We start from the raw sequence: 22,386 nt of genomic DNA, 5'->3' as shown, positions 1-22,386 counted from the left end.
TTACAATTTTGTACCGATGAAGTGGGAGGTCATAATTCAAATCTTTTTTCATGTTTTTATTAGAAAAAAAGACATAAAGGGACATTCAGAACAAAATGAACGTCTACACAATCATCCAAACATTGCTTTAGGAGTATCACTCCTCTGGATGAAACTTTTACATTCTACCTGTAAAATGAAAAGCCAGTCAGAAGTGATTTACGGCTGAAAACTTTGTCCACACACACAACTGTAGTCAGTATTGCAGACACAGTAAGAAAGTTAATCAAACTTAAAAATGACTGGATATTAAAAAAAAAAGTCTGTCAATTAAAACTACATCTTAAAGGGAAACATGAGAAGAAAATTCTACTTTCTTTGATTTCTTCATATATTTCACAAAATATTAAACAATTGAAAAACAGTGTATGAATGAAACAATAAAACGGCATCAAGTGTGGAGGAAGCCAAGGCACATGTGAGGAGCGAGAGGGCGGTTCAGAGGTCCTGCACCTCCCACAATAGGATCTCATTAAAAGCAACGGAGAAAAGAAGCCGTCCAGACGGGGAGAAGCAACACTTCTGCAGCGAGTCGCTGTGGTGCGAGAAGTCCTGAAACCTGCCGCTGTTCGCCTTGATCAGCTTCAGCACCCGCTCTGTTTGACAGAAACACAGTGTCACGTTACTGCGCTCTGCACGGCTGATGGATCAATCAGCTGGAATCATGGATTACCTTTAGAGCCCACGGCCACGAGCTGACTTCTGGAGGACAGGCTGATGCACGAGGCCCAGTGGGGCAGAGCGATTTTCCTCAATATCTGTGAAAAACGAACAAAACTAAAGAAATAAATTCTGTGCTGAGGTTCTCCCAGCAAACACAAGCAGACACCAGAGAAGCAGGGTTACCTGTTTTTTAGTCAGGCTGTAAAAAGACAGCTCTCTCTCGACGCCGTAGCCGGTGTAGACCACCAGGCTGTGGTCGTCTGGGCAGAAAGCAGCCATGCTGGGCGGCGGGCTGTCACCCTAAAAACACAAGGCAATCAGAGAAATCTTGAGGTGAAGCTATGAAACGTCACGAATGCTGCATCAGTTCTGAAAGGACAAGTCTTCAGTTCATCGTGGAGGTCAGGAGGCTGCGTACCGCGCTGTAAGGAGGAGCGGGGAACGAGAGCCAGTCCAGAAGATCGCACTTCTCCCTGGACCAGTCAGCAGCCCACACACTGACGCGTCTGTCGGCGCTGGCCGCCAGCCACAGCTCATTCCCTTCCAGGCCAAACTTCTGACACTGCGGAGCAGAAGAAAGGAAAAACGTCACAAACACACCGGAGAGACGGAGACGCCGTTTCACTGACTGACTTCAGCAACGTGGAGATGTCATGCTGTATTTGACCGCTACAGGACTGTTGCTGGGAGATGCTAGCCATCTGGAAGGAGGGCGGGGCGGGGCGGGGCGGGGCGGGGCGGGGCGGGGCGGGGCGGGGCGGGGCGGGGCGGGGCTCCCCCAGCAAGCTGACCTGCTCCGTCACACACTGGATGCTGGTGATGGTCGCTCCTTTGTGGTCTCTGATGACCCGGATGGTGGCTCCGCTCGCCGGGCTGCTGACGGCCACGAGGCCGTTCCTCGCCGCCGACAGGATCACCTCACCTGCCGGGCACATCCAGCAGAACCACCGTCGCTTTCTGTCCACCTCTCATTTAACTGAGAGACATGCAGGGCTGGTAAACGAAAAAACTCCCTGCACGCGTTGTGCTTTGCGGCCCTCCTACCGTGAGCAGAGTACCGGATGGCGGTGAGCGCCACCTGATGGGGGTGCAGCTTCATCTCCATTTCCGTGGAGGAAAGCCGGAAGACCCTCAGGGTGCCGTCACTGTATCCTGCAGCCAGACACGAATCGTCCAGCCTGGAAACGGGGCTCCAGCACACACAGCCACAGGCCTGGATGACACACACACACACACACACACACACACACACACACACACACACACTCGTTCATGCAGGGCTCCATCTCAGCCGGAGGAGCTTACTTAACGTGGCGCTGACTCACCTGACTGAGCACCTGGAACTGAACCACCAGCTCGTAGCCGACGGTCGACCAGACCCTCACGCTGCCGTCCTCGCTGCAGGTGGCGAAGTGGCTCTCGTCTGAGCTGAACACGACGTCGTTCACCTGGGAGGCCAGGAGCAACACACACACACACACACACACAGACACACACACACACACGGAATGGAGGGTTGGTTATTGCGCCGCCATAAAGGTCACTCGTAACAGCTAATTGGTTCCCTGCTGCTTCCTCCTTCTCTTCTGTCGTTATTACTCCAACATCACTGCAGACTGAAAAGCACTGTGTTTTTTGGTGTGTGTGTGTGCGTACCTCGGTCTTGTGGCCGCTGACCAGGCGGGTGCTGCTCCTGTCCGACCAGCTGATGTACCACAGGGTTCCTGCTGTGGTGCCGACGATGCCCATGTCCACGGCGTGGTCGAACGCCGCGCTGACCGTCGTGCCGTCCAGCATGATCTCCTGCTCCAGCGTCACCACCGTCCCTCTGAAACGCAGCACCAGCGTCACCAGGATCCTTCTTTATCGAGCCATTAGTGGGTTTAAATTGGAACCTTTAGGTTATTTATCATCCCTCTCGCAAGTTTTAGAGGCATAATTCATTTTTCTGGTTTTTATCCTTTGGCTCTATTCTTTTATTTGCTTCTTTTTTGTTTTCTGCAGTGTGCAGTGACAGGCTTTGAGTGGCAGGCAGCTCAGCACAACAAAGGGAGGAAAAAGGGAGGAAAAAGGGAGGACTGTGCAACAGTTCTATCCTCCAAATGTCATCTTCAGGAAAAACACAAAAATAAATAAATAAGAGGTTATTTTCTCCCCCACAGCATTCCTGAAAGTGAAGTCAGACTGAGGGAATACAGACCTGTCTTCTCCACTGCAGACCTTTTCCAGAGGCTTCACGCGCTGCACAGCTTCGACCTCCCACAGTCGCAAGCAGCGGGTGTTGCTGCCGGTCAAAAGACGGTTCCCCCGACAAAGCAGCACTCCTACGGCGACACGAGGCATCAGTCAAGCTGCTATTTGTAGATTCCCTGAGTAAATGTCAGCCGCATTCCTAAAAACACCGGTCCTGTCAGATATTTTCATGATTTTCCCCTCCATACAGTGATGAGGCTGAATTCTGTCACTCAACATCACACGATCAGAATATACTTGTACCGATCTCGCCCTCGTCGGCCTCCCAGGTCATAAAACAGCACTGTGTGTTCACGTCCCAGGCACAAACATGTCCCTGATTGGTTCCCGTGAACAGAATGGAGTCCATGTGATAACACACAGTCGTCACTTCGACGTGGCCCACCTCCGGGGGAGCGGTGGCTCTCTGGACCTGCAGCGGGAGCAGAGAGGTGAAGCTCCATCAACCTGGACGGATGACGGACAGCCTGCGATTAAACCATCACACCGACCTGGAGGTCGACGTCGGAGCTCTGTGCGCGGATGAAACAGAAGTAAACCCCTCCAGAGCCCACGCAGGCCAGCTGCCCGGCCGCCGAGGGGCTGAAGGCGGCGTCGTGGATCGGTCCTGAAGCGCCGACGCTGGAGAGCAGCTGGAAGGTCTGGCTGCTCCACAAAACCACTTCTGGCTCCACGAAGTCTCCTTCGCAGAGCAGAGGAGCACACGCCGTTCAGCTTCACAGATACATTTATGTCACACGCTGTAAAAATATACCAACCGACTGAGAGAAGGAACCGGTCGTCCCGAGAGAACGCGAGACACTGCACCGCCCCCCGGTGGTAAGAGATGGTCTTGCGAGACGTCCCGTTCTGGACGTCCCAAATGCAGATGAGGCTCTTGTTCCCGTTACTGCCTCCAGCCGCCGACGCCAGAGACTGTTTTTTCCAGAAAAATGTTCATTAGCTTGAAATATTGATACTTGACAGTTTCAGATAATAAAAACGAGTTTTTTTTAATTATTATTATTCTTTATCAACTGTAAAGACATCGAAGATGTACCTGTGCATCATTTGTCACAGCAAGACAGGAGATCTCCTCACTATGACCCTGCAGGTGTCTCTGCCTCCCAGAGTGCAGGTATTCCACCACCACCACGCAGCCACAGGAGTACGCAAACAAACCTGCAGCAGAAACGACCTGTTGGATACAGCACAACAACGTCCGCAGAGCTACAGACTCTACCGGTTATGTACGATCAAAGGCGTTTCATTTGTTCAGCAAGACTCCACAGCTTTGCTTTGGTATCTTAGATAATGTTACCTTGATCGGGGCTCCACACCATGTTGCCACGCCCGTTTCCATTGTAGCCAATCACTGCCTTCAGCTTCATGCATTCTTCTTGAGGCGGCGGCGCTGCCGCGGTCTGGATGAAAGAAAGCAGTCAGAGCGTCAAGTAGGGGACAACATGGCTGTCATTAAAACATCAAACTGCTGTCAACCTGATCAAAAGAGGAGGTTTTGAAACGTGGGATGAAGTGGCGGTAGCAATCCGGACGTACGGGCTTCTTCTGCGTCAGTTCAACTGCATGGAAAGAGCTCACTGATGAATCATAAAGGCGATGAACAGCAGTGAGGATTAACTGGAAAACAGTGGGGTCACCGACCGGAGTCCGAGTGTTCAGGATTCAGAGGAGACATGTTAACCAGGTCTGTAACTTTGAGGAAAGAAACGGCCGCTCTGGGTTCAGAGGAAGGAGCTGTAAAAGCTGTGAAGGGCGGGATTTCATCGCACAGCATCGAGGCATTCAAAACTGAGTGAGGCAAAACAGAAAAACAGAGAAAACAATCTTCAAATGGGAGAAGAAAAGTCACAAACCACCAATGAAGAAGGTAAAAACATCTCATTTACAGCAATCCCACAGAATGTGAGACGTCTACATTTCAATTTCTGAAACTCAGAAACTCATCATTGTGAAGCCAAAACGAAGCATATTTTGGGAAACTAATCGTATCTTTCCTGAGACAGGAAGGCTGCTGTCATCAGCCACAAATCAGTGCTGTTCCAGTGATCGTACCTCCTCCCGGACCGACTCCATCATCAGCGCTGACCTCCAGTCTCGGAGGAGGTGAAGCGGGGAGGGGGGCCGTCTGTCGAGGCATGGCAGCAGACAGCCGCACGCCGCTCTCCTGTGTGTCTGTTTGAATTTCACCAGAAGTCTTCGTTTGGATCGGATGTATTTGACGGGAACACGGCGACGCAACCGAACTCAGCTCAAACGCTTTACCTGCTTCCAGGGCTGAGATGTGACTTCGTTCCAGAGACGATCTGTGGAAGGAACGCAGTAAAAATCATCAACAAATCTGACACTCAGTCAAACACACAAGAAGTCTGATTAAAAATTATAAAAACAATTCGCTTGGTGGTTTGTGAGACCAGATCGGAGCCTACAGAGTTTAACACACACGTTCCACATTATTTTCCACAATCTGAGGAGAGGTCATTACCGATTGTTGGTCAAAAACTCGACGGGGTTTCCCATGAAGTCCCACAGGAAAATGGCGTCTCCCACGGAGACGACGCCCCGCTGGTCCGGGGTGAAGCTGAGCTGGCGGATGGGCTGACTGTGACCGATGAACATCTGGCACAAAGGAAAAGGTCCAAACGACACAACATTAACAGCTCAAGCGGATAAATAATCTGGCGGCTTCAATGTACATTCTATAATTACGCTGCTTTGACCTCTCTAACAGCAGCAACCGCCTCTCAGATCTGTCTAGAAATGACCTCTCCTGCAGCTTCTTTGAATCCTATATGAGAATTAAGGCGTCTGTACTCTCTGTGGATCAGCTGGAAACAGCATGGACTGAATGCTCAATACCTGTGAGTTCACATCCAGCTGCATGTTGTAATCCCACACTTTCACTGCATTGTGACCGGCCGTCAGCAGGAAGCGGCCGTCTTCACTCGCCGCCAGCGACGAGCACTGCTGTTTGTGCACCTTTGGCACCTGTTGGCGAGTCAGGCACGGAGTCAGGAACTCGGCGCGGGCAGGGTTTGAATCCCGGTCAGCAGCGTTACCTCTCTCAGAAGACGGCCGGTCCTGGCGCTGACCCAGAGGATCTTGTTGGCGGACGTGGCCACCAGCAGGTGCTCAATGGAGGCGGGGGAGAAGCAGACCTTCAGGGCGGAATCCAGCCTGCTGCTCTCGGTGTCTAAAACACTCACATCGACGCGTAACAGCTGGACGGAGAAGACGCCGGTCAGATGCTCGCTCTATGTCATCGTCGTGTAGCTGAGCGGTGTGAAAACACGGTGTGAACTGAACACTGCACCTCGTCCAGGGATCGAGCATCAGCAATGGTGACAGTGTACTCTGAGGGGCCGACGAAAGCCAGCCAGCGGCTGTCGCTGCTCACTGCCAGAGCGTCTGGAGCCTGCTCGGTCCCGCGGGCCACCGCGTTACCTGAACAACCACAAATACAGCCAGTCCAACCACAACAGGCCGTTTATGATGTGTGTTAATGAGTGTAATGTCACTGAGCGAGGGTTTGGCGTGCATTTTCTATACATACCCACAATTCTGACGACGCTGTAATTATCTTCGGAGGAGTTATAAAGTGCCAGAGAACCCTGGGAGTCGGCGCTGTACATGAACTGCTCGTCAGGGGAAAAAGTAAGGCCCACCACCTCTCCTCTGAGCTGCCTGTTCATTCAAAAACGAAAGAAAAAGCAAAAAAAAAAATTCAAAATTACCTCGTAAAAACACTTTTAATTCAGCAGTGACTGCGTTATTTAAAATTGGGATCACGTTGACAGTGGGCTTAATGGAGACGTACTGATGTTCTGCCAGGATTTTTCCACTGGAGATGTCAAAAACTCTGACGATGCCAGAGGTGAAGCCGCAAGAAAAGATGTGCTCACTGGGATGGAAGGCCACAGAGCAGGGACAGTCCTCGGACGCAAAGTCATACAACTAAACGCAAGAGAGGAGGCGGAGCTTCATCAACTGCTGCTTCTGTGAAAAGGTAAAAAGCGAATACCTGCTGTTATCTGACCTGATGCAAGGAGTCCATGTTCCAGATGCGCACTGTGCCGTCAGCCGAGGCCGTGGTGAGGTGCCGCCGGAGGCCGTCCACGCTGAAGCCCAGCACGGCGTCCGTGTGGGACCTCATCAGCGTGTTGTAACCGCGGCTGCTCACGTCCAGACAGCCCAGGTTCCCGGTCGAGGTGGCCGACAGGACCTGCAGGCTGTCAGAGGAGATGCAGACCGCGCTCACGGGTCCCTCGTGCTCTGAAATCAAATAACAAATACTTTGTTATCTCTGAAAAAGCCTCAACAACACTAAACTCAGTTTTACTGGCCAACCTCAATCAGAGTCTATTTGATCTGTCGACACAGTCTGGTCGACATCGCAAACAACAAACTGGCTATTTAAATGCAAATGAACAGGACGGTACAGAGGGAGATCCTGCCGCACGCTGCGCTCACCTGCCTCCAGAAAGACCGCGGAAAAATCAAGAGGCCAGAGCCGCAGGAAGCCGTCTTCAGAGCCGGTGGCACAGAACGAGGACGACACGCTGATGCTGTTTATGGCAATGCCTGGACCTGACAGGGAAACACACACACACACACAAACACACATGTAATGAATGCAGTGTATTGATGAGGGCTGTGCAGCCTTTTTTTTTTTTTTTTATCATTTTCCACCAAATCAGATTGACCAGGAGCTGAAAAACACATTCGACCTCTAAAATGAGGCTGAAACCGTTTCTAAAGTTTCATAAAAATAAACGGCACCTGATGTTCCATTTATGTCTTCTCTTTTAGAAATTCTAGTTTTAAAAATTAGAATCTTTAAAACTGTTTCAGCATTTTTCCAAATTTCTTGTTATTTCGGCTATTATTTCTCCCTTTGGTTGTTGTATCCTTTCATAGAGAGGCTGAAGAGCCACTAAAATACAATAATATATTTTATCTAACAGTGCAATCGAAATACTCAAGATCACTGTACATAATGAGCATGCAAAAAAAAAAAAAAAAAAGTAGAAAAAGAAAAGGTAAAAAAAACAAGAAAAAAGTAACATCCAGGGATTCGGGGTAAACCCAGGAAATAAAATAAGTCATCAATGTGTGCACACATAACATAAACCTTGATGAAAAACGTTGAGACTGCAGTGAAACAGTTTGATTACACAGAATAAAACGTCTGTTTTCACAGCCACCTGTGTTAAAAGTCCACTTCTCCCTGCGGTCTGCGTGTTGCTGCTGTGCTGGAAACAGCCGCCGCACGTTTTTTACAGCAACTCTGCTGTAGTCGATCTCGAAGATGTGACCGCTCTGAGTGCTGGCAAATCTGTAGGAAGGCCGTCACACAGAGGAAATGGGTTTTTTTCTTCTTCTTCCTTCTACCTGGTTGGGGAGCCGCTCTTATGGACCGCTGTGTTCACTCACAGCGTTCGATCGTCCACGTGCTGCTCTGGAGCGTTTCCCTCCTCGAAGGCCACGTCGGTGAAGTCCACGGACTGGTATTCGCCGAGGTCGACGGGACAGGAGCGCAGAGAGCCGTTCCGCACTCGCCACAGGCGAACGTTGTCACGACCGCACGACACCATCCTGGAAGAAGCACATTACACCAACGTCCTGTTACAACAAATAATCTACCACACATATTTACCTGCTTTTTATACACAATTATATGTTTTAGATTATTTAAATAGCTAATAATAATTAATCTATATGGCTAAATTATTTTTAAGGACAATTAAACATAACAACAAAACCCACTGGATCTAATCTCAAGTCATCTTATTTTGTTTTATATGCTTCTTTTAAATATTCTGACTATCTAGCTTCTTCGAAAGAACATATTTTGAGAGATTTCTCATAGGAATTTGAAGAGTTATCAGACAGCATCACAACTTTCATCAAAAATGTTTTTATACTAATCTTATTGAATCTCACAGACACTCTGAAAATCACTTTATAGATCCACGCCAGGACTTGGAAACAGTGTTGTTGTGTTGTGTAAACCCCTGACCACACACCTCCAAGTCATAATCTTCATTTGGCGGCAAAAGAAAATTGATTATTTAACAGATGTTTACCAGAGAATACTTAGAAACACCTAAAGGTTGCTGCAGGTAGATGAACAGAACCAAGAAATGATTAATGCATAAACATGCATTGTTGAATGAAACATTGATACAACATTTCAAAGACAAAGAAGGCTGGATACCTCGTATCATCAAAGGAGGTGATCTTCATGGTGTGAATGTCCACTGCTGTGTGCGCTTTGGCGACGACGGTCACGTCACGACCTTTGTCAACATCCGCAGTGTTCCACACCACCACCGTCTGCAAAGCGTTGAATTAGCATGAGAGACGGGGCTTATCAGGACAGATGGAACATGAAAAGTAAAGCTGATGACTATAATTATGCCGAATAATGAACGGCTCATCATTTCCTCAGAAAGGTCTTCGTCTTGAGTGTACGGCAGCTGAATGCAGATGGAGCTCATGCTGCACAGCAAGAGGCGGAGGCTTGCAGCTTACCCTTTTGTTGTGGCGATCCTGTCCGACCCCGCAGAGAACATCGCCGCTGTAGGAGAAGCTTTACGACACGTGAAGAATAATAAGCAAACAGGTAGTTTTTCAGCACCGCTCTCGTCTCGATGTGGTGGGAACTGCACTGCGTGCGCGGTCGCTGATTACCTGAGGCAGCACAAGGAGTGACCATGAACGGGGAACACGGCCAAACAGCCTCCTTTGTGGTAGTCCCACAGTCGAACAGCACCGCCGCTGCCCGTCTGTGCCGAGGCCAACAGTGTTGTGTCGCCATTAAACGCCATGGAAGACACCTGGTGAGAAATAACACACACACACACACACACACACACACACACACACACACACACACACACACACACGCAGATGGTTTAGGAAACTCTGAAGCATCACACATTCTATCCCTCCCAGGTCGTTTACCTTATCAGTGTGGCCGACAAAGAATCTCTGCTGGTTGCCGTGTATCTTCATCGAGACGATAATGGCATGACATGGATACACCACCGCATCGCCCGCTTTGGTCCACAAGGCCTGCAGGGCAATAAGGCACAGCTGCTGAACCTCCTTTAGGTGTGTGAGAGCGAGCTTTGGGGATCATGCTACTTTGCTGTTTTTCATGTCAGCGTCACTGATCTCTCAGGCCGGGTCTCAGTGTAATGTTGCGCCTGCTACTCTTAACATATAAGTTTGGCAGATCGGATTTGAGCCTCTCGTAGGCCGGTTTTGGCACACGAGCCTTATGTTCATCACACCTGAGACAGACAAAGCTACGCATTCAAACGGGCTTACACATTTCGTGGTGTTTCCTCCGAAGCCGATGATATGTCTGAGCCTCAGAATGGGGTCAGGGAGCAGCTTCTAAATGACAGGAACACAAAAAGTAAAGACAAGTAAAAGAATTTCAAAGAAATGATCTTTAAACAGTTGTTAGGAGTTACCTTCTGCTTGGTTGCCTTTGATGCTGTCAGGGAAACAGGACGTGGAACGAGCGTGCACAGCGGCTGGAATACAAGAGAATCAAATCACAATTCATCTGATACGGCTGCACTACAGGAACCCTCCAGCCAAGGACATTCGACAAAAGATGAACATGACAGGAGAAAGAAAAGACGTGGGATGCAGTCTAGATCAAGCTTTCATGGCGTGCTGGATGCACACGTCGGTCCTTTTGAAATGCACTGCATCACCTCTTCTTCAGACTCCTCCGTGGGTTTGCTGGGGCCGTCCTCACGGTGCACGTACACGTGAACGGCGGTGTCTTCACAGTCACTGGGGGTTCGGGACGGGCGGCGGTGTGAACTGGAGCACGCCGACCCCGGCAGCTGGCGAAGCCAGTCCTTCTGGTCAGTGGACACATTCCCCAGATCGGGGATGCCGGCAACTCCAGGGATGTGATTCAGGGGGAGCTGACAAGAAAGAAAGACAAAACTATAAAATCCATAGTGAGACAAAGCTGAAGATTCCACATGTGATCGGTCTTTCACCGTTTTTGGTGCGGTGATCTGCTGGATGAGGGACACGCGGTCCTGAACAGATCTGCTGAGGTTGACACGGCGGGATTGCTCTCTAACCGGAACCCTCTGGTTAGAAGCACCTTCAGAACAAGGCGAACGTGTCGAAGTCAGTCAGTAGTTCGGCAATAAGCAGCTGGGCTGTACGGCGATGTAGTGGTTAACACTTCAAATGCACACAGAGAAAATACCCGGTATGAGTCTGGGTTTTTATTTATTTATTTATTTATTTTATCTAAGGCCTCAAGAGCAAAAGATGCAAAAAATACCATCCCGTCTTCACAGCATCATTACCGGTCAGTGGTATTAGCGGATTGCTGTATTTCACAGGTTTTAAATTACAGATTCAGGACTTTTTAACAAGCTTTTGATTGTTTCTGTGTGCAAAGTGCTCATGTTAATAACCTGGTGCGCAAAGTGTGAAATCCACCAGGCTTTTAATGGCACACCTTCACACTTCTGGCACATGTACTGTATCATCAAGGGACTTTGTGATTCATATTGTAGTGCTTTGTCTCAAAAGCATGCCGACATACTATTTTTTTTGTGTGTGTGTGTGTGTGTGTGTTGTCTAATGACCCTTAATAGCGTGAGAGGAAGGAAGCGAATGGGTGTTATTCTTGTTGTTAACATAATCTTTTTACAGTTAGCTTTTGTTATTGTATGTATTTAGTAAATATGAACAATTTTGAAATCAAAATCGAATGCATAAATACTGAAACATGATAAATAACTCATGGGCCAAAAACAAATCTCTTGCGGGGACGTTTGGGCCAATGAGCTTCATGTTTGACACCCATGGTAAACACAATCCTGCACAGAAAAGATGTAAAAGTCTATCGAATCCAGCTGTAAGAATTTGTGACTCTTAACAACTTACGAGCCTCAAGCTGTGAACCGTCTTTTTGAATGGAGTCAAACGGGACCTTTGTTCCTTCAGAGGGAAACCTGGAGGGGAACGAAAAATAAGAGGCTTCAGAAATAAACTGATTGATCAAAATGTTTTTTTGGGGATTTTGATCTTGATAAATATCAGACTTTAACAGTTTGTGTTAATTTATTGACAGTACCTGATGTGATCGTAGAGGTCATGCCAGAAGCATCCCTTAGGTACAGGAAAAGACATCTCTCTTGGTATTGGCCCAGTTCCAAGAGCAGAGGCCAGACCCATTACCCTGGCCTCACTGAAAGAAATCCCTGTTGGAAGAGAAGGACATGGCAGCTCAGTCAGAAATGCCTGAATCTCATTTTTGTGAAACAATTACATTTTCTTACTCAACATTTTCAAAAGCTTTTAATACGGAGTCATTATTATTGAGTATTTCATGACATTTTTCTTGTAAAAGCGCCAATAAGAAAGCAGTCTTTGATGAAAATCGTACTTGCCTAATTTGCACTTAATATCCATTAACATATTTCACATTACACAGAACTACAAAGGAAAACAACAACTGCAACATAGAAGGATGAACTATGCAAATAGCCCACTGTAACACAGGCATGTCAAACACATTTTACTTCAGGGACTGCATACAGCCCCATTTCATCTTGAATGGTACGAATCAGTAAAATGAATCCATAAAAGCCTTAAAATGCTTCTTTTTTGTTGGCCAGAGCATGTGTGATGGAAATGTTCTGAAAATGAGTGAACCTGCAGGGTGTGCCCTGACTGGTGCTAAGCGCACGCAGGGGAAAACCTGAGCCTACTTTGAACGAAGTGTCAAAGACGACAGGTGTTTGTTTCTTACCTGGATCGAGGAGCAGATCAGTGGTAAACACATTTTTCACTGACATGTTGGCACAAAGCCTGATGCTCTTCAGATGACTGTAGCAGCGGTTGACGTAGGCAGACAGTGTGTGCTGCAGATCCAGCATCAAACAGGTCCAGCGCACTGAGGAGGGAGCAGGTCCCACCAAACCTGGGTCAGAAATGAGGGGGTTAAGCAAAATAACCCCTTTTATACCACACTGATTGTCTGAATCAATGAGCTGTGGAAATCGTGCAGTAGTGTTTTACCGTGTCTTGCGGATTTAGAAGTGTTATCATAAACCGAATCCTTTGCAGCTCCACAGAGGAAAGGAAACTGAAGCCATGTCGCTGTCGATTTGAACTCTTTGAACATGTTGGAAAAGGAGATACGGACCACGACGCCCTCCTAAACGTCACAGAGTGAGAGACAGAAAAATGCATCTCTTCTTTCTAAGAGTTTTTCCTCTCTAGAGAAAGGTTGGGAACCACTGGTCTAAGCAACAAAGTTCTACCCACATCAGATTACTTATGGAAAAGAATCACGTGATAGATCAATAACAGAGCACATACAGTACCTCAGCAGCCACATCCAGGTGCACTACGAAGTATTTTCCCGGAGTGGGTTTGAACAGGAGGTAGAGGAAGCGCCCTGTCAGCCCCAGAGACTGGTTGCTGTTTTTGGGGATCAGGATGTAGCTGTTGGCAGGAACTGGACCCCTGATCCGAAACACCGGACATTTCAGCGTCTTGTTCTGAGGAACGTTGCAGAAAATCAACATCATGAGTTTTACACCCTGCCATTGTCATGAATCCCATTTATGATGGCGATTAACAAACAGGTGAATAAATAATAAAGAGCTCAAATGTCTGTTTTAATACCGTGTAAATCGACACGTCTCCCTCTTTTGCAGACTTCTTCCAGTCTTCCACTTTGACATGTTTGAAAATGTTGACATAGGGGTGCTGCGAACCTGTGGAGTGGTTCAGGGACATTCATCGTCTCGCATCCTCCGGCTTTGTATTGACAACACGAAATAACTATAATGAGAATTTAAAGGGGGCTTTACCTTTGGAGGCCATTGGTCAGTAAAGTACCTGGAGAACATCCACCTGGAAGACGTGCCGGTTTGTGTCAGCGAACTAACGGACGGTCAGATAAATAACTGACTTTTCCATCCTACCTAGCAATACGCCGTTTAGTTCCGCGGTAATATAAGAAATAAAACTCCTTGCAATTAACCGGACACTTAGTAAACTTGATTTGTTTAGCATGAATCTCCTTCCCGCTTCAGCCGCCGCCGTTGTCATGCACCGCGTGACGTCATGACGCGCAAGCCGCGCAAGGTGCTACTGGGTAATGTAGTTCCATGAAGAAAGCGTAAACAAACAAGGTTATTTTGATTTTTACATTTAATCACTCAAATAAACGTCGGACGTAAGAGACTATAAAGACATTTGATTTATTTTTAATAAATATGTTTAGAACTTTTTTTCTCATAAACAGGAAAAAAACAGCAATCAACACAATATCAACAAGTACAAAAACAGTTCAAGGACAAGCTGGAGACTGATGAAAAAGGAAAACCTACAGAAATCAATGAAAACAAAATCCTAGAGTGCATCACTTTACACAGTACAAAGTACAGTGGGCGAAGAATAGGGAAAGAAAGAAAAAACCCACAGGAAAAGAAAACAGACTACCAGATCATTTTCTATATAAAAGCTCTTATATTTACAGCAAATATGCTTGCATCAATTTATCCCAAAAATCTTTTCCATTCTCCACCAAAGGTACTGGTTTCTGAGTGCACACTGTATTCCATTATCATCATGTGCCAACCCACAACCAAAGGAGCATTATTCAAAATTCATTGAAGCAAGACATATCTCATGACACAAAATGTCAAAACATTCTACAACTTCACATGTCTGTCACATGGAAGACCCAAGAGAAGAGAAACTGGGTCTACGTGAAGCTCCCTTTTCAAAACTTTTGAATTTCAAGATAAAACATCCCACCAGTACTTTAATAATTTAACACAAGTCCAATTTGCTAAAATTTCCAATTATTTGAGGCAAACTGGAGAAACATTCTTTCTATATCTGGAAAGGCAGTTTGGAGCAACATGTGCTCTGCGCAGTATTTTAAACTGTTGCTCTTTTGTCTGGTAGCAGGCAGTTGATTTGCATGCATTATCCTAAATGTCATCCCACCTCTCCGGAGTTATTCCTACACCCAGATCTTTCTCCCAGACCATTCCCAGGGGCTGCACGCTGACATTAAACAAATCTCTCAGGCTGTCATAGAAAGCACGAATAGAAGAACCACCAACAACAAATCTTTTTTTTTTTAATCTTTGTTGCATTCATTTGGACGAGCAGTGACGTACCTTTCTTAATGAAATATTTGAAAATGTTGAAAATAATCAATTCTTGATATGTCCTATTTCTCAGAAGACAGGTCAGCACCATTATTTGGTCATATTTGGTTTACATTGTACAAAAATATGAGGATATTTGGCCACTGGGTGAAATTTATGGAAAACAAATATTTTGTGCTACAGTGATTTCATGTCATGAAAGTAGGGCGTTCAATTATAAGCATCCAACGGCAACTTTCTCAAAACAACCAATGTAAACAAAAGTCAACAGTGGAGAGGAAATCACAACAAAGAATTTATATCTTCCAATAACTTTAGCATTAATTACAGCTTGACGACGACTCCCGCTGTTCACAAGTGGAGTCATTGTCTGCTGAGGCATGGCATCCCACTCCTCTTGAAGCGCGGCCCTCAGAACAATAAACTGCTGGGGTACAGAGTGATGAGTCTCCACACTGCAACTCGGCTGATCCCAGACATTGTTCAAAAAGTATAAAGAAGGTCACATTAGGTTCACCTGCAACTCTTAGAGTGCATTTTAGGTTATCCTGAAATTTCATCTGAAAGCCGAACAGGACTCATCGTTTTAGAGTCGTGCATCTCACATGCTGTAGTGGTTAAAACTCTCACCTTTGCATGTTCTGTTTACAAAGATTTTTTTTCTTTCTTGTTTATTTTACAGGCGTATCATTTGTCCGTATTCAATCGGAATCTGAAACAGCATGTGGGAGTGAAATCACCGGGTCTTTAAGATGAATGAGGAGGGACACGTGCGTTCTCAAAGATGATTGTCCCGTTTCATCCTGATCCACTTGCTGCAAGGTCGAGTCTTTCTTCATCACCGACGTACAGCGAGGCGAGGAAACATCAGGCAGCGAGGAAATTGGCTCTGTCTGATGCCTTGAAACATCAGGAGTGGGTAATCCTTCTGGTATTTCCCTGATTGCAGAGACAGAGGATCTGTTGTGCTCGGGCACCGTTGCGATGGAGAAGGTGTCTACTCGATGATCGAGCACAGCTAGTCACTGTCGACAACATACAATCTCTGCCTGTGTCCTCCAGCTGCTCAGCTTCCTTTTTAGCTCCTCCTGCACCTGCAGCCAGAGAGGAGGTGAGTCGTTTCACAGACCATTTTCCAGTTTGTGCCTTCCTTCCGTCATTTAACAATCTCACATAAACTGTCAACTCAAAGAGCAAAGAATATCACAAACAGCTCCTTCAAAGAAATGTAATCTGTCTTTTAGTGTAATTAACTCAGTTCTAAAACAATAATCGGGATTTAAATTTCTCATTTGAACCATTTTTTTTTCTCTCTATGTCTCATTCTACAGGATTTATATCATTGTCTACCTTCTGGAAATGTAAACACATGAGATGAAACAACAAACCTCTTTATTGGCAAAGCAGTATAGTATAGCCACCAGAAATCCCTGCAGAGAAACACAGATGTTTGGAAAAGTGTATCTCAGATGAAGCACTGTGCCCTACTGTGTGCTCTTCATACAAAAGCTCATTATACAGAGTTTAAAATACAGTGATTGCTTTACAAGGCCCACTTGTAACAGCAAGCAGTCCCTCTCAATTAAACTCACCTGAAATGAACTTATAAAAAGGGAGAAGAACACTTTGATGCAGCGCACAATGCCCGACGTATGCTCATCTGTGGCGAAGATGAATACTATCTCATGAATCCCAAAAAGAGGAATCAGGGTGAGAGTGGACTTAGCAAGCCTAGAACGACACAAGAAAAACAGGATGGCAGGTGTTTAGTTTTTTTGTTTGTTTGTTTGTTTTGTTTTGCTAAAATCCACTGCTGATGTTAACATGAAGTGAAAAACATCTGTCACCAGTGAAATGATGAGATTACTTGCCTGAGTTTGTAATCGGGGTATCGATTCGGGTTGCCAGCTCGCAGTTTAGTAAATATAACCTTTAGGATCTTCACGAAAATCATAAAGTTAACCTGTTGAAATGAGGAACCAAAAAAGAAAACACACATTTGGTGATTTTTGAAAAGCAAAGAAATTCTCCTTCAAACAAGCACTGTTCAGCTATGAGGACATGAATCCATACCAGTGACGCAAGCAGTACCGGGGACCGGATGATCCACCAGTAGTTCAAATTCTCATTAACAGCCCAGCACCTGAAGGGAGGGCAGATGTGGCCGTTTTCTCACTGTCTGAAATGTGTGGCAGATATACAGATGTGTGCTGTCACCGAGGAAGCTCACGCACGCAGCCTCACTTACTCTTTATTCTCTTTCAACAGCTTCACCACCACCCAGGGGGCAACGAACAGAAGAGGTGTTCCTGATCGGAAAAAAAAAAAAAAACATGAGGTGAAGCCAATTTTAAAACGAAAAAACCACAACGACATGCAGCAACTCCATCAACTGGGAGCAAGAGAGTCACACAACAAGTGTGGTCAATTGTGGCAAACATGGAAGGTGATCTCAGAATGCTCTGGAAGCTCTGGAAGATCAGCTCAACTCTGTGCACCTTGGATCAAGTTTTGTTGTTTTTTTTTCAAAGACTATTTTTTCCATTAAATCCTGTTTTTGAACTTTTGTGAGTCATGTCTCCGCTTGCTTCCACACCTGAGCCTCAGACCCCCTCAGGGCGAGGCTCATGCAATATTGATACATTCTACACAATAAGAGCATTTCAGATAGAAAGAAAGAGCCTGAAAGAACGAACGGCAGACGATGGGATCATCGTGGTTTGTATTGGCTGAATTGGAAGTGCACACAGTGCAGGCATCAGCGTCGTTGAGTGGCTCCATCCGTTCTTCAAAATGGAAGCTGAAAATGATGCAGGCTGGGCAGCATTCTATAGGAAACTACCACAATGGCCCAGAGATGCTGCAAAAGCCTGCAAAAGGTGGGCTTCTTCTGATCTATGACCTCATCTTTTCTATTGACATGAACCAAGCCTAAGATGAGAAGACTGTATAGCAGGACCGGGACGACTGAGTTTCTGCTGGTATTGTCCATGTAAGGTTCAGAAGAGCTCATAAGATGAAGGAGTGACTCACCCCAGCCGAGACAGATGTAAAGCAGGTATTTGTTGTTGTCAACGAGGACCGAGGCAATGAGCACGGAGTATAAATAAATCGCCTCTCCAAAAAACCAGTAATGATTGGCCAGGACAAAGTACTGCATGGTCACCTGTGCGATCCTGCAGCCGATCGCAGCCTGGAAGCAGTTTCAATGCAGACAAGTACACAGAAAAACACAAATGATGGAAATGTTTAAATATCATCAATATAGCTGAATTCCATCTGTGCTGCACACACAACATGCTTTAAGGTCGACTCACTCATGATGGCAGGAAGCAATCATGTCCGTGCTCACCTGATGGCTGAGCATCTCACTCACGTCGCTCGTCTTCATGATTTCTTTCCCCCAGTGGCGGTCCACCATGGCGTCCTTCACGATGACGGCGACGGCCCTCAGGATGAACGAGAGGAAGAGGTTGGCGTGGATGTAGTTTCTGGTGCACCGCAATCTCCTGTTAGGGCGCACAGACATGCAAACAACAAGAATTTTACACGCCAGAGCTGTTGATGTATTGCAGGCTACGTGTTTGAATTTTTTTAGATGGATTTTGAGTCTTGAGGATCTCGGCAGATGTGCATTTTTTGATTGTGTGTGTGTTCATTACTGAAAAGCGAAAAAAGCTGCGAGGCTCGTTTGACAAACTCAAAATCCAAGAGAGTGCACGTCTGTCCGGTGGATTACCTGAAGCTCATAAGGACGACAAGAGCTGTTAGGAGCGAGAAGAGAGACAAGGAGTAGCCGACGGTGTAAACCGTCCTGAAGGTCACCATCAACTGCTGGAACCACAACTGAAAAATGAAAATCAGTGGGAGTCCAGGTCAAGGTGGGTGTGAGCGTCAGGTCACACGAACAGGAGACATTTCTTTGGCTGTACCTCTTGAGACTCGACCTCTTTTTCCTCCTCACACTGGGACTTGTCTCTCCACACCTGGCCGTTCTCCTCCGTCTCCCAGAGGCCGTCGGGGCCACATCGCCTCCGCACAACACCCTGCGCCACTGGATGGGAAACAATTGATGGCTCTTATCTTTATTTCCCTGTGGAGCCTAACCACCTTCAGTTTTCTGTTAGTGTTGTTACCTTTTTCATACCAGGGCAGGTAGAAAGGGCACGAAATGTTGACCATAGTGCCAGCAGGAGCGTCTGGCCAGCATGCATAAACGTCAAATGTCCTGTTACAGAATAACCCTGCAAGAGTTCCAAACAAAAGAGACCAAGAAGACCTCAGCTCATCCTGATTTCTGCACATAGGTGATAATTCCTGACACAGTTTCAAATAAAGTACCATCACGACTCAGCTTTCAGGATTCAGAATTTCCTTCACTTACCTTGTAGCCGTGGCTCTTTTCGTGTCATTGTGATGCAGTTGTCTTTATACTGGACCCACTTCCGATAAGTCTCCTCTAAGACTTTACCACTGACCATCTCAAACTGTAAGATGGGGCACAATAAAGGAAGAGTATTATGGAATTATTTAAAACTCCATCTGCCGTGTGCCACTCAAACTCACCCTGGGCAAAATGATGAACAGCGAGCAGATCAGAGCGAACGTTCTCCGTGTGCGCTGCATCTCTACGGGCTGGTTCCACCTTCCTGAAAACACTGAGCAGAAGAGATCGAGCGCTGAAGTTATAGAAGAATAACCAAAAAAACTTCTGGAATGATTCAGATCAGGGACGTCAAACACAGGCGGAGCAGACAGCCCAGCTTGAGCTTGAGTTGGCTGGACCGGTGAAACAGTGCCTTAATAATAACCTTTATATTTAAACTTTAAAGGTTTTCTTCTCTTGTATGTAGCTTCAGAGAGGAAATGTTTCATGGTGAAAATCTGCATTGATAGTTCTACTCTACAAATTGGTTAATCAGTCCATCTGTGGATATTTCCCACGGTATGATTTGTTGATTTTGTTTAAGGGCACTTTAAGCATTCACAAATAGAACAACAATACCGCTTAGCTTCTTTCTGATGAAAGTGCTCCAAATACTACGCTAAAAAAATCACAAAGGTTGATAATGTGCACCTGCAGGGTAGAATATATCTTCTATTCCATACAATGATTGGCACGTTTTAACTTGAAAAACAATCAAGTGTGATTTAACTAAGATGCACCATGAGAGAAAATTCAAATGATAGTGATTTTAAATTCTGTTTACAATTCGACCATCTGCCTCTGTAATTATTATAGATGTGCGTTTCAGGCTGACTTTTCCTTGCTGCAGTCATTCAGTTATATTGATAGCACTGAGCATCTGCCAATGAACGCTGATGGGGGGATTTTTGCCTCCTGTCAACCTGTAGGATTTTAACGGAATGCAATTATGAAAAAGTGACGGGTGCACACACATACATGATGTGGGCTTTCGTAAGTTCATCTCTTGCACAACGGCTGTCTAACAGACTGAAGATGCATTTCATTTAGAGACTGAGGGAATAGCTTGAAAAGAATAGGGACAAATTGGATGATGTTCTTTTGTGAAAAGAATACGTGAGGGCTGAATGTTGTTGTGTCGGTGGGAGAAAAATACCCTGTGGATGTCTTTTGTAAAGATGGTAAATCAATACTGCCGCTTGGAAGCATTGCGCTCCCAGTCAGTACGATGTAAATCAGATTTCAGGTGCCTCCATGCAGTGGTCAGCTCAGCGCAACGAGCACTGGGCTTCACGCAGGCCGCGGTCTTCCTCTGGAGCGTTTGCATGGTTCGGTGAATCACAGCCACCGCCAACAGTGGAGGCTAAATCTGCATGTCGTGTAGGTGATGTGTTGCTGCTCTTGCAACCTGTCTGAATGAATGCAGACTTTCAACTCATTTGGAAAAGGCTTCGGTTCCTGCAACCTGCTGTCTGCTTGCTTTTTTTTTTTTCTGAGAAAAAATAATAAACTCTTTGCATATTGAGGCCTGCTGCTGTCACACTCAGAACACTTTAAAGTGGGCTCATGAGGCGATCAGACATTCATGATGGCTGGTGGTCCACCTCAGGCTCTATTCAAACACAACCCTTCTCTCAGCAGGAGACATGATGCCTGTAGCGGCAATTTGCTACAAAGCCATAACCACCTATTATTCACACTCACATACATACATTCTGCACGTCACATCTCAACTGTGAAACAGCTATAAAACCAACAGCATACTGCATTATTCTTTGTTATTGACAGTTTTTAGTTTTTCTTATGTTGCACTATTTGTTCTTTTGCCAGGTTCCATTGAGAGGAGCTCTGCATAATAATTACCACATAGCACAATGATCATAAAGGAAATTCTATTCTACTCTATTGTGAAGTTTCTTAGTTTCCCATGTAGGAAGAGGCCCACAAGGAGCTTCAAATTACAGTATACGGTAGAAAATCAAACAGTATTTAAGCAGTGAATGCTGCAATCTGGGCTATTCTGTCACTTTGTGTGAAGTTGTGTCACAGGAAAAAACATCAGAAACGTAATTTCTCCCTTGTGAATGCAAATATTTCATGCAGTCTGTGTTTATTCTGAAATATTTCGTCCTCTAAAATCACAGCTCTGCAGGATCTGTGGAACCACAATGCAAAACGTAATTGGCAATAAATTATTAGTGAAAAGAACAATAGAACCAAGAGCTTCTAAAAACACATCATCATCTCAGCAAATGTGCCATGAATGCAACAAAATAATCTAAAGAATTATTCTGGAAAGAAAAAAGTTTGTTGTTTTTCCCCCTACTGCGCACACCGAGAAAAGGTAAAGTGCCTAAATTAAAAGCATTAAAATGATCCGAGTTTGAACATAAATACTGGATGCGGTGACTCACAGACAGACGGAGCAGGAATGAGGAAGCCGCTCCTGGATGCGCTGTTCGGGTTTTGATCCGGTGCGTCCTGGCGCGCGAAGTGAGTGAGCGTGAGAGAGTGAATCTGAGGGCGCGCGGAGCCGATCCCCGCCTGCAAGCTCAGCCCATCATACAGCCCTCTGCATCCTCACATCCTCTATATTCTCTACATCCTGACACCCTGAAGCCCAGTCTGCATCCATATGCACGATTCTGCTGTGCGCGCGCGCTGTTGGCCGAAGGGCGCTGCAGAAATCACTTTCAACAAGTGGCGCGAGTTACGCCGAGTATAACCTGAAGAACATAACTTCCTCCTGATTTCTTCTAACAAAGAAAATACACCGATCCAAACTTTCTACTTTTGTTAAGAAGAAAAATTTGCATC

General features: G+C 46.0%; 2 protein-coding genes across 2 annotated transcripts; both read right to left on the bottom strand.

Annotated features, from left to right (window-relative positions):
- Window positions 1-48: 48 nt before the first annotated feature.
- Window positions 49-14,042, bottom strand: wdr90 (WD repeat domain 90). Its single transcript, XM_030098769.1, has 43 exons — window positions 13,830-14,042; window positions 13,642-13,733; window positions 13,338-13,514; window positions 13,030-13,168; window positions 12,761-12,931; window positions 12,083-12,209; window positions 11,893-11,960; window positions 10,986-11,095; window positions 10,689-10,907; window positions 10,440-10,502; window positions 10,291-10,359; window positions 9,922-10,032; window positions 9,649-9,794; window positions 9,490-9,547; window positions 9,173-9,291; window positions 8,389-8,550; window positions 8,160-8,290; window positions 7,426-7,542; window positions 6,992-7,227; window positions 6,773-6,909; window positions 6,509-6,639; window positions 6,269-6,399; window positions 6,015-6,176; window positions 5,815-5,943; window positions 5,441-5,574; window positions 5,221-5,261; window positions 5,011-5,130; window positions 4,600-4,746; window positions 4,435-4,517; window positions 4,256-4,358; window positions 3,995-4,116; window positions 3,714-3,870; window positions 3,447-3,637; window positions 3,199-3,367; window positions 2,903-3,026; window positions 2,359-2,530; window positions 2,028-2,150; window positions 1,747-1,915; window positions 1,494-1,624; window positions 1,121-1,264; window positions 886-1,002; window positions 713-797; window positions 49-635 (listed from the first exon to the last, which is right to left on the bottom strand). Exons 1-43 carry the CDS (start codon window positions 13,840-13,842, stop codon window positions 478-480), a joined length of 5,508 nt encoding a protein of 1,835 aa, XP_029954629.1. The 5' UTR covers window positions 13,843-14,042; the 3' UTR covers window positions 49-477.
- Window positions 14,043-15,944: 1,902 nt separating this feature from the next.
- LOC115393447 (glucagon receptor-like) lies at window positions 15,945-19,782 on the bottom strand. Its single transcript, XM_030098444.1, has 13 exons — window positions 19,710-19,782; window positions 19,528-19,630; window positions 19,280-19,387; window positions 19,076-19,197; window positions 18,883-18,989; window positions 18,496-18,652; window positions 18,177-18,336; window positions 17,392-17,452; window positions 17,217-17,286; window positions 17,015-17,106; window positions 16,736-16,874; window positions 16,532-16,573; window positions 15,945-16,237 (listed from the first exon to the last, which is right to left on the bottom strand). The coding sequence occupies exons 1-13, from the start codon at window positions 19,767-19,769 to the stop codon at window positions 16,166-16,168; spliced, it is 1,293 nt and encodes a 430-aa protein (XP_029954304.1). The 5' UTR covers window positions 19,770-19,782; the 3' UTR covers window positions 15,945-16,165.
- Window positions 19,783-22,386: the final 2,604 nt, after the last annotated feature.

Source organism: Salarias fasciatus, chromosome 8 (genome assembly GCF_902148845.1).
Source record: "Salarias fasciatus chromosome 8, fSalaFa1.1, whole genome shotgun sequence".
Classification (NCBI taxonomy): Eukaryota; Metazoa; Chordata; class Actinopteri; order Blenniiformes; family Blenniidae; genus Salarias; species Salarias fasciatus.
The sequence above is the reverse complement of the archived record's forward strand: the minus strand, read 5'-3'. Positions and strand labels throughout refer to the sequence as shown.